The 11,420-nt window shown below is 31.3% G+C and overlaps 3 protein-coding genes across 6 annotated transcripts; 2 read left to right on the top strand and 1 right to left on the bottom strand.

The window, feature by feature from the left end:
* Positions 1 to 79: 79 nt before the first annotated feature.
* LOC138932081 (ribitol 5-phosphate transferase FKRP) lies at positions 80 to 3,408 on the top strand. 2 transcript variants are annotated; one of them, XM_070293646.1, is made up of 4 exons: positions 80 to 226; positions 384 to 1,178; positions 1,270 to 1,527; positions 1,986 to 3,408. In XM_070293646.1, the coding sequence occupies exons 2-4, from the start codon at positions 714 to 716 to the stop codon at positions 2,754 to 2,756; spliced, it is 1,494 nt and encodes a 497-aa protein (XP_070149747.1). In that variant the 5' UTR covers positions 80 to 226; positions 384 to 713; the 3' UTR covers positions 2,757 to 3,408. The 2 variants fall into 2 exon arrangements, with proteins under 2 accessions (XP_070149747.1, XP_070149737.1); XM_070293636.1 differs by having other exon boundaries at positions 373 to 1,178.
* Positions 3,409 to 3,880: 472 nt separating this feature from the next.
* On the bottom strand, positions 3,881 to 8,309 carry LOC138932107 (dynein intermediate chain 2, ciliary). Its single transcript, XM_070293689.1, has 14 exons — positions 8,183 to 8,309; positions 7,902 to 8,021; positions 7,631 to 7,832; positions 7,484 to 7,567; positions 7,220 to 7,386; positions 6,333 to 6,416; positions 5,943 to 6,129; positions 5,691 to 5,852; positions 5,477 to 5,620; positions 5,155 to 5,261; positions 4,878 to 5,055; positions 4,568 to 4,799; positions 4,239 to 4,472; positions 3,881 to 4,118 (listed from the first exon to the last, which is right to left on the bottom strand). Exons 1-14 carry the CDS (start codon positions 8,237 to 8,239, stop codon positions 3,941 to 3,943), a joined length of 2,136 nt encoding a protein of 711 aa, XP_070149790.1. The 5' UTR covers positions 8,240 to 8,309; the 3' UTR covers positions 3,881 to 3,940.
* On the top strand, positions 4,214 to 11,103 carry LOC138932091 (uncharacterized). 3 transcript variants are annotated; one of them, XM_070293667.1, is made up of 7 exons: positions 4,214 to 4,467; positions 4,586 to 5,792; positions 8,786 to 8,983; positions 9,339 to 9,448; positions 9,597 to 9,675; positions 9,818 to 10,004; positions 10,225 to 11,103. In XM_070293667.1, exons 4-7 carry the CDS (start codon positions 9,380 to 9,382, stop codon positions 10,424 to 10,426), a joined length of 537 nt encoding a protein of 178 aa, XP_070149768.1. In that variant the 5' UTR covers positions 4,214 to 4,467; positions 4,586 to 5,792; positions 8,786 to 8,983; positions 9,339 to 9,379; the 3' UTR covers positions 10,427 to 11,103. The 3 variants fall into 3 exon arrangements, with proteins under 3 accessions (XP_070149768.1, XP_070149761.1, XP_070149777.1); XM_070293660.1 differs by having other exon boundaries at positions 4,214 to 5,792; XM_070293676.1 differs by lacking the exons at positions 4,214 to 4,467; positions 4,586 to 5,792; positions 8,786 to 8,983 and adding an exon at positions 9,080 to 9,123.
* The last annotated feature ends 317 nt before the right edge of the window (positions 11,104 to 11,420 follow it).

Here is an 11,420-nt window from a genome sequence, read left to right as displayed (position 1 = left end):
TGATGACTTGATATGTAAAATCACTAAACGTAAGCTTATTCGATATTCAAATGCCGGTATTCAATGCGCAAAGGAAAAAGGTCAAGGATTGCTTTCTTTCAATAAAGCGCAATTACGCTAATTTTCAGTATGAGATCACAATGATGCATTTAGTCTACGAATGCATATTCTTCTATAATTACGTCAAAAATCGCATTTTTAGTTTCAAGAAACCTTTGAATGATCTGTAAGCTAACTTTGATAAAATTTTGCAAAATTTTTAAAATACTGTTTTCGCAATTTCTATATCTCAAATTAAATAGTATTATATATTTAAGAAAGCATATCCGTTAAAAAATCTCGTTACAATCAATGTATGTAATATGTTACAAGTTATGTTACAGCATACACGATGAAAAAAAAGAGCAAATGAAATTTAATCGGGCTAACCAAGCTAGTATACCTAACCTTCGGAATCGATCGGAACGCTTCATAGGCGTTCACCTACACCGAGAAATAAAGCTTCGTTTAAAAACTTGTTAACCTCGTAACCGCGTGAAATTTTATTGGGCCAAACGAAATGACCTTCGCATAAATTCAATTGGAAATTGTCTCAGCATGGCAAAAATAACTCGAACTGTCAAACGTTCACCGAAACTCGACACCGGAGTGATGTAGATACCCGTCTTTCACCGATGACATAAGATGATATTGCGTCGCGTGCCGTAATAATAATGCGGCTCAGAATCGTCAGAGCGGTCCTAGTGCTCGCGTTGTTGGGTAACATCATCGTCTGGCACAGGATATGGCGGTTGTTCGCGGCGCAAAACACCCTGGGCTTATTGACGTCGAATGTTGGGACGAACGAACCCCCGCAGAAACTTCATCGACGCTTGGCCCGTCTAGTCACTATTGTCATCAGACAATTTGAGAGTTTCGAAAACGATGTAGCGTCCATGGTGGAGTCAGTTTTGAATTCCTTCCCGGAGATACCCGTCCTGATAGTATGCGATGAAGTGCCGTATCCGCCGTTGGAGCTGGACTTCGCTAACGAGAGTATGAAGAACGTTAAGCTGATCAGTTTACGACCCGAGTTCAATAAGTCTTTTGACGAGAGAAATCCACTCTTTTACATACGCACCAAGTTTGTCCTATTTATGCCTGATGCAACAAGATTGTCAACCAAGCAAGTTATACAGGTAAATATACATTTGTTACGATATACGCAAAGAAATATTTTAAGAGAGGATATATAACTCGTTTTTATTTTCATTGGTGCATCTTTTACAGGAGACCGTTTCGCAAGTGTCAAATTTAGGAGTAGTTATTGTACCAATAGGGAAGGTTGCTTTGCATTGTCTCGAGTTAGATTTAAGAGTGAAAAAGTGGAGTTTGAGGATAACACGGATTACAGGAACAGAATGTGATAGTGTAACAGGCAAGCATGTAACTATGCTTGAAACAAAAATTTTAAGGAGATTATCGGATCCGTTTCTGCTACCCTTCATGGATGCTTTGTACATCCAGATGGCAGCTATTGGTGTAAAGGTTTGCAATCTATTTTTATTAATTTAAGATAATCATTTATTGTTTTTATTTTGCTTCATTTATTTTATGACAAATTCATTGACTTACTCATATGTGGCATTGCCATAGTTCCATGATTATTTAAATTAGATTTAAATAATCATGGAACAATTTTGCATGGATTTATGCAAAATTAAAATATAGACATTTATGTCTATATAACATATATTTTATGAACATTTTGTCTTTTATCATGTGTTCTTGTGTCAGTGATTATTAGTACACAAATTTGTGTTTAAAACTATTTTATTTATGTGGTAAGTATTTTTTATACATTGCATATTTCCATTTAAAAACGTGGAAAATTATTAATATTTTTTTTATATTTTTTACTAGAAAGAAACCCTATTATTTTATTTTAGCATTTATGTTCACTGCGATTAAATAAGTATTTACGATGATGTAATATGTGTTATTAGATACATATATTGAAAAACTATCAATTCAACGGGGGAAAACCGTTATATAGAAACCAACAAGCACAATCTAAGATGCAGCAATTGCATCGTACGCGGGAGCGATTGATGTTTGAGAAATTGGGAATAAAGAAGATTACGAGGGCTTCCGGTTCTGTGGAATGGTATGGTTGTTCACGGGAAACTGCGAGGTGCTTTGGTTCGGTAATAAACGGCGTACCGTCGTATCTCTATCTGCATCGATATACGCCGCCTTGTTGTTTGGCTGGACTGAGAAAAGTCGCCCATCACGTTATTGACAAACTGGAGGAAGTCGGCATACGATTCTGGTTGGAGGGTCAATCGCTACTGGGAGGAATGAGACACGGCGATATTTTACCGTGGGATCACGAAGTACAAATTGGACTGAACCGCGACGATTTAGCGAGGTCGCCGTGGCTGGTCAGGGCAAGGAGTAAGCCAGTTGTTGACGATGACGGTTTTATCTGGGAGAAGGCGACGGAGGGCGAGTTCTTCAAGGTACAGTATTCCAGGATTAATCGTTTGCACGTGAACCTGCTGCCATTCTACGCGCGCAATGGATCCATGACGAAGGACGCATGGTTTCTGAAGAACCGGGACTTTCCGGAGCACTTTCTCCATCCGATGTCGAGCATCGAGTTCGCCGGTAGACAAGTGCCATGCCCAAATAACATTAGGGACTTTTTAGAGCTTAAATATTTCAAAGGTGTGATAGAGAATCCGGAATTACCAGGTAAATTTGTTTTCAATTAATTCGTTTTCGAATAATTGCGCGAATTATTCGCGGGAGTCTATGGCAATATTAGTTGCCTCATTTGATCAAGAAATTGGTACTTGTTGCGGCTAAGTCACATTTATTGTTGCTATCGAATTGATAATTATATCGATTATGCATGTATCTAATGATACTAGGAATTATTTATGCATGAAGATATTGAGATCTGAATAAAAATTGCAACTCGATATTCTTGCAATGTCTCCCTTCTAAGGGAATGACTCGTAAACGCATTTCTATTTGCCTTATTCGGACCCTATTTCAATAAGGAATAACGACAAATAATTGTTATCAAATTTTATCTTAACATCTCTGAATAATTCAGCTTAGAATAGTGAAATTCACAAACTTCCTTCTTGCATGAATTGAACTGTTAATATTGTGCCAAATAAACTTAGTATTTTTGACTAAATCTTATTGATATAGATGTTGATAGATTTTTCAATACACTTCTATTATGAATATTAACTTTTAACTAGCTTTACTATTGATTCATTAATAGATACTAATATAGTCCATATTAGAGAGAGATTTATAAATATTTAATATTAACGATTTTAAAAACAGATTTAAAATTTCATAATATTTTAAAAATATTTTATTTGATAGGAGAAAAAGCATTTTAAAATAATATAATATATTTTGAACAATTCTACAAGATTAGAAATGTTTCGTAAATATTTATATATTATAGAAATTTGATTGTTCCAGTTCTGCTCAATCAAAAATCGTAATTTTAAGAGGAAATAAGGAAAAACTTCAAGAATAAAAATTATGTGTTGTTTTAGTCAGAAAATTACGTAAATAATATATTTTATTTGGATTATTTAAATCAATTTATTTAGTTTCATCGTATTAAGCAGTGGCTGCTGGGAATTGTTCTATTATTATATAATGATATTTTCAAGCAATATATATAAATTCAAGTACATAAACTACTTTGTAGAACTATTTGACATTTATTGCATAATTAGTGCCAATTTATTTGTAAATAAATATATATATATATATATATATATATGTATATATATATATATATATATATATATATATATATATATATATATATGTATATATATATATCCATCTGTTATAACAAATATTAATAAAGTACTATTGTTTACAAAAAATTATAATCTGTTTTATGTTTGACATATCAGTTTTAGCTGACTGTTCTTACATCTTTAGGTGGAATCAATACTGGAGGTTCTCGTACAAAACTGAGCAACTTCTCTAATTTCATCGATTCCAACTCTGTTTGCGACAAGTGTAGTTGTTTCTTTGTTGCTTTTACTTTTATCCGTAAATTTGGGGATAGTTTTAGTGTATTCACAGTGCCTCTGTATAAAATTAAATATTAAATATAAACAAACAATTATAAATAAAATAAAATATATATTTATTAAATAAAAAAATTAATTTAAATAGATAATATGCAAAAGTTGGAAAGTATTACTTACTTATCATCGCCGACTATTATAAACGGCAACGCGTTATTAAAAGCTAATCGGGTTAATTTGCTCTTTCGTTTACTGACAATCTGCTGACTGCAGATTGGTCTGTACTTGTTAACATTTAAATCGAACACCGTAACTTTGCCATCGTTTGATACACAGGCGAGCACTGTTGAACTGTATGGGGCCCATTGAACGTCTCCAATCGGAACACCCAGATCAAACATGAATAAAGGTTCCCTATATATATACATACACACACATATATTAATATAATGTAATATAATGTATCGCCGTAATTAAATTTATATGCGGATATTGAAGATTTAACTTACGGTCTTTCATCTTCCCAGATTTTGATTCGCCAATCGCCTGAGCAACTGGCAAAGATACTGGAATTGAATTTGTTGAAGACTATTCGATATACCGGCATAGTGTGCGCCTCGTGATACGTCCTCATGTAAATACTGCTGTACGCCGTATTGCATTTGTACATGGTACCCTCTTCCGTGCCTACCAGGAAAACATTCTGATCGGCGGGATGAAATGCGACGCACGTTCCGCATCCTGAATTCAAAGGCCATATAATCGTAACGTTTAAGAAGATTTCCTGCTTGTCTTTTATTATTATTTGCTTGGCATTACCTTTGAGTGTAATCATCGTGCCGTCCGGTCCCGGAATAGGCGGCCGATCTAGGAACAATGTCATAACGGTAGTGAGACCGAGATCATTCTGGTTTAACACCCAGTGATTTATTTTGCCGTCGATACTGACGCTGAAGAATGCCAGGTTTCCCTCTTCTGTATCAGGCGCCCAGCGAATCTATATATAATCAATATAATTTCTATTCTAATTGAAAGTTTTCACAGAGATATTTTTCAATTGTATGTTGAAATGTTAGAGCTAAAAGATTCAACAGACCTCCCATACTAACCCTCCATGCTTTTGTACAACGTCGTTGCTCTTATATTGTGGCGTAGACGATGGTAACATTATGTTATAAACCGCTACCGCTCCATCCATGGTACCTTAATGTTAATTAATTAATGCTAGAATATATGTAGCAACACAGTATTATAGTAATATAACAAGTTTCTGCAGAAACTTGCAGATCGCAAATTTTATTTGACTTAAATATTTCTTTGAAAAAAGATTTTCAGTGAAATTATCATTTATATCATTTAATAAATACATATGACGGATAAAATAAATGTTTCATACATGATATTATTATATTACACACCGATAACTAAAAGATATGGATGTTGGGCATTGAAATCTAGGCACATCACGGGAGTTTCTGTTGGACAGATCCATTCCGGATACGATGGGTTCTTCAAGCTGAATAAGCATACCGTGCCATTTGTTATGGAATTATTAAATGACACTGGAATATATAAGTTTTCATTTACTGTTTATGAACATTGCGAGGAAAACACGATATATATTCTACTAACGTGTTCCAAAAGCGACTGCAAAGAGATCGTAATATCTGCTGTTGAAGCACACATCCGTGACATCATGTTTCTTAGTCTTTTCGTAAGAAAATTTCCACAAAGGTAATAAAGAGCCTTCGCCATCTTTAAATTCATCGCTTGGATCGTCCCAATATCTATAATCTAAATAACAATTGGACAATTGGAAAAAAAAATGTATTCGAAATGCTATACAAAGTTTTATTGAAGAAGGAGTCGCAAAAGAGCGCCTACCTTGAGATATGTCGTCGAAAATGTTTTGATTTACCATTCGTTCCAATGTTTTTACTGCTTGTAGCATTCTGTTTGTCATTGCTAAAGATTCCATTTGTGCTTTCTTCTTCACATCCTCCTTCTTTGGTTGAGTTAATGGCACTCTTTTCTCCTTTTCTTTCTCGCGTTGTTGTTGAGCATAATCTTCCTGCCAACAATAATGAAAATATCGATATTTGTATATAATATTTTTATTTATATGTTTCCGATTAAAATAATGTTACTTTCTTTGTTAATTATATATTTATTTAATAGAAAATAGCATAATATAAAAGTATTTATACTGTGTACATGTGTATTCCACCGAATATAAAATGATTTATCTCTAATCAGGACAGAGGGTATTTATACCTGATACTCGTCAAAGATAGTCCATTGAAAGACACTAGCATTGAAGGTTGCAGTAGGTGGAGGTATAGTTTGTGTGCTTATATCCTGCAAAATATTTGATTTTATTCTGTATATATCATTTTCAATACTTTTACTTTCCAGAGAAACAGAGTTTATAATATCTACATTGTTGTTTCGTACAAATAGGCAGAGTTGGGAACGTTACTTTATAAAAGTAACTTGTTACCGTTACCGTTACTCAAAAACTAACGAATTGTTACTATTTCCGTTACTTTGTTTATAATATATTAATTCGATACTATATAATATATTAATATTAAATTAGTATATTACAATTAATACTAATATAATACATGAATTTTTAATATTAATATAGAAATACCAAGTTTACATTTTTATACTTCTTTTTATTAATTTATAATAGATATAAATCATAAACTGAATAATAATATAAATTGTTAACTAATAAATTTAACATATAAATTTAACATATAAATTTTTAATCTCTTAAGGTAAATCTTTCCTTTATCGAATAAATTTTACCAAAATATTTTATTTATTTTTAAGAGAAGTTGATGCTTTACGGTATCATCATTTAGATGACATCTTTGCGGCTTTAATATAAGAAGATGATTGATTGGCTACGGCATTCTTATCACGTTTTATGTTCCAGAGCCATTAGTCAAAAACAAAGTAACGATAACAGTAACTGTTAAAATCGTTATTCGTTAGTGAAAAAGTGTAACGGCGTTACAGTTACCGTCACAGACAACGAAAAATAACGCCGTTACCAATTCATTATAAAAAAAAAGTAACTGTAACGGTAACGGCGTTAGAAGTAACGCGTTACTTCCCAACCCTGCAAATAAGAGATATAATGTACATACCCTCATAGGATTATCATATGTCAATGCTGCTCTCTCACAGAAATTGAATTGATTAGGTACTTTCTTAGACTTTGCTTTTTCTATTTCATCCTCTTCAGGTTCTGGCTCAGCTTCCATTTCGCGTTCAGCTTCGGCTATCGCTTCCACCGTTTTGTCGACTTCCTCTGCTGTTCTTGTGTAATATGTATATATTTAAAAAATATACAAGGATCATACGTAATTTATTAAATAACTATATATAGTTGATATTTCTTCTATGTCTACCTTCTTCCTCTTTTTTATATTCTGTTTCTTCTTCAGCTTCATCATGCTTTAGTTTCTCGTCTACTGCCTCCTCTTGACCATCAGCTATATAACGAGATTATTTTATTTAGCACATTGATTATTACATCAGTAAACGAAAGATTATACCAATAATTCCTCCTGCCAATTGCACTTTGGCCTCTTCAGAGTCTTTGTGTAGTATAGTGCCGGTTACATTCAGTAGAGTTAATAAATGCGGTGGAGGAGGTAATCTTACAAATTCACGTAATTTCCATGACCATTCAACTAAGGAGTCTGGTACCCTTGTATTGTGTATAGTTAATATTTTGGCGAATTCCTCTTGTAATTCCTATATTATATACAGATATAGAAACATTCAATAACATTTAAAAGAGATAAGCAAAGGAATAAAACATACAGTTTCTGTTAATTGCAGTTGATCATCTGGTTTTAGCAAAATCTTTCCTCGCATCCAGTCCATATCACCAGCACTTAAGTCCTGTCGTGATATGTACATACTTCTTCCTAAACTTATAGGCTGTTAAAATTATGAAATGTGAGTTTGTAAATATAACTCTATATATATATAAAAAATATATATATATACATATATGTGTGTGTGTATATATATGATCTTATTCTAATAAGATACGAGATTTATTTTTTATTAATATTGTCATGATGACAAAAGATATGTACCTCTTTACTTATCTCCGACACTTTGGAGGATATCTTTTTTGGTATTGTTGGTGCCATTGTTTCCTTTGTGTGTTGTAAAATTATATCAATGTAATTGTGCAACAGTGTAGCGAATAATTAGCTGATAAATCACTCCTTCATGTACTGTTATTAAGGAGATACCATATTCAATATGTATATTCTCTCTCTAATATCTGTGCAGTATGACTTACTATTTAGTGATAAGAAAAAGTAAAAACTTAATCCTGCAACGATGATCTGATGATCAAATCTATTTTATAGCTCAAAAATATTATGTTTCAATGATTTGTCAAAATATAATACGATAATGTATAAAGGGTATAACAGATAAAAACTCCAAATATCCTTTATCTACATATCATTCAATACTGAAAAGTCTGTTACAGTTTCCTAGGATACGTTTGATTTTTGATTTTGATGTCAGATGTCAGTTTGTAGAGTGTGTATAATACTAGTTTGAAGTAATATATTTCAACATTTTAATATATGTTTAAATATAATCTTTATTTTATTAAAAGTATGAATAAATTTACAGTTACTTTACAGTTTATTTAATGTTTATTTTTATTCTGTTACATATAGGGGAGTAAATATGTGAAAATCATATGGTTTGTAAACTTGTTAAGGATGTATAAAATGTTTGAAATTTACATAATCCTTTGGGACATGATATTTTAATCGTTATCATTGCTTTTTCTTTATACCGCCGAGACAAACACGGTTATATCTCTTTGGATATTAGCCACAGAGAAAATCAATAATGGACTATACCATAATAATGTGAGCATTCCAACAAGTTGCAGGGAAATTATTGTATAGAATCGTGCAGATATCAGTGGTTGAAATATATAAAACATATTGTTTTATTTAATTCTCATAACAACAAATGATATGTATTATTAGATTTTGAAAATTCCAAAGTAATATATATGAAATTCTGTGTGGATGAGTATTGACACATTTACACAACCTCTACACATATTGACATTTAAATATCAAGATTTACTATAAATAATAGTGTTACTAGCTGCAATACATGTCTACATATTGTGCTATATCAATTTTTACATAATCCTTTCATGCTTGGTCAGTGAGAAGACAAAATTATTAATGTCAAGGTTTCTTTCTATTTTAGATGAGTTAAGAAGCCAATTTTCTTTATAAATGCCTTAAAGTATGGAAGATAGCGGTATTGATAGTGATCCTAAAGCTGTTAACCATGTGGAAGACGAAAGACTCTTTTTGGTAAATATTCATCTCGATAAACATATTGACTGATGTTCATTATTAGTCTTACATCATATGGGATACTTGATTATAATATTTATATGTAAATAATGATATGTGCGAAACAAAACATTCAGTGGTGCAAGAATGTTTTAATCTCTTATAGGGCAGTGATAGCAGTTGCAGCAGTAATCACACGCAGGCTTCTCAGCGGAATACAACCAAACAGTTACAAAAAAAACTTGGTACTGAAACAATCTTCTAACTCTACATATTTTATTGCAAGATTTCTTGCATTAATTAATGTAATTTATATAATCTTTGTTGTTTCGTAATTATATATATATTTACATAAGTAACGTTTTTTTTTTTTTTTTTTTTTTGCAGAGACACGCATTGAACAGGCAAAGCGAATTCAACGTAATTCAGATTATATAAAGCTTCCAAAATATGACAATGAAAATATAAGTAGTACTAGTTCTACTGGATTGATATCAATCCAAAGATTGCCTATACCGCATAAGAATAAGGAACATCTTCCTCTAGTTGAATACTGGCATAGTGAAAGTGAAAGGTATTAAATAATCATATATACAAAGAATTATCAGATGACATTGACATATATTATTATATTTAACAATTAATTCTTCATTATCATATATACATATATGTTTCTTCATTAAAAAAATATAATAAATATAGTTTGATTGTATAATATAAAGAATATTATACAAACATGTGAAGAACATGCAATAAAATTTAATTAATGCATTCTATTTGATGCATGATTATAGTGAGGATGAATTGACTCTTTTTCCTGCGAAATCAAAGGATTCCTCAAAGCACAAACAAGATCTCACAGATACATTCAGCATCGGGGAGTTAAGCGATGAAAGTGAAGACTCTTTGAACCTGGACCCAGCGCAGCCACCACATCCCTTTATGCAAACTTACGTACCTACTGGATGTTTTGCTTGCCATTGCCATATACTGTAATATAGTCTGTGCATTGAACTGATTATTAATTCAAACTGATTGATTATTATTTAAGTGATAATACGTTGTTGAACAAAGAGAATATAGATATATTATGTTTTTTATGAAGTTATATTTTTTTCTATAAGTTTATTTTATGTTATAAAATTAATTTATTTTGTGTTATGACGAATTATTTACAGAGATTACATTACATTATTTACAGAGAAAACGTGCTTAAATTTAAAAATTTATTTTATTAAACTGCTGTTTTTTATCAAATTGTTCCATTTATAAAGCTTCCTATTGTCGTTATTTAACGTTCGAGTATCAACTACTTTGTGCAGAAGTGCAATTGCGAAGTGACATCCAAGTAAAAGGATTAACCGATTCAATGAATGTAACGATTTATTGGAAACAATACTTTCTTCTTCGTGATCAAAGCAATTATTGCTAAGGATATTATTCAAATGGTGTTTCTCAACATTCACTAGGCATCAGTGACATTTGCAATACCTGTTTTGCGTGAGATTGCGGCAGGTATATTTGTTGGGCTTTAGGCGGCGTATTGCTTAAGCGCATTTGTATCGAATTAGCAAATTAATTAAGATAACAATTTAATTTATTCTCTATTTCCATCTAATTAAAATTCTACATGAAAAATAATTTTGTTAAAATTTTTTAAGGGATATTATTCATATATTCAGTGTTGTTTTTGTTTCTAGATAAATGCCTTTTATTTATTTTTTTATTAAAAAATTATAAAAATATTACATTCAATTATAACTTTCTTTTTTTCTTTAGATTTTAGATGATAAGAGAGAGTTCATTTGTAATATTACTTTATTTTTTATTTTATATATAACGAATATATATAACAAATATTTTTTATATGATAACGAATATACAATATTTGTGTTTTAGATAATATAATATATTACAAAACTATTAATATAATTAGAAATAGTATCCATTTGATGATTTTTAGTTGCGTGAAAAATAGATAATCTTTTCT

The sequence above is a fragment of the Polyergus mexicanus genome, unplaced genomic scaffold, assembly GCF_030449975.1.
Source record: "Polyergus mexicanus isolate NDT 795.1 unplaced genomic scaffold, iyPolMexi1.0 SCAF_1, whole genome shotgun sequence".
Lineage (NCBI taxonomy): Eukaryota > Metazoa > Arthropoda > Insecta > Hymenoptera > Formicidae > Polyergus > Polyergus mexicanus.
This window is presented reverse-complemented; position numbering and strand designations above follow the sequence as displayed.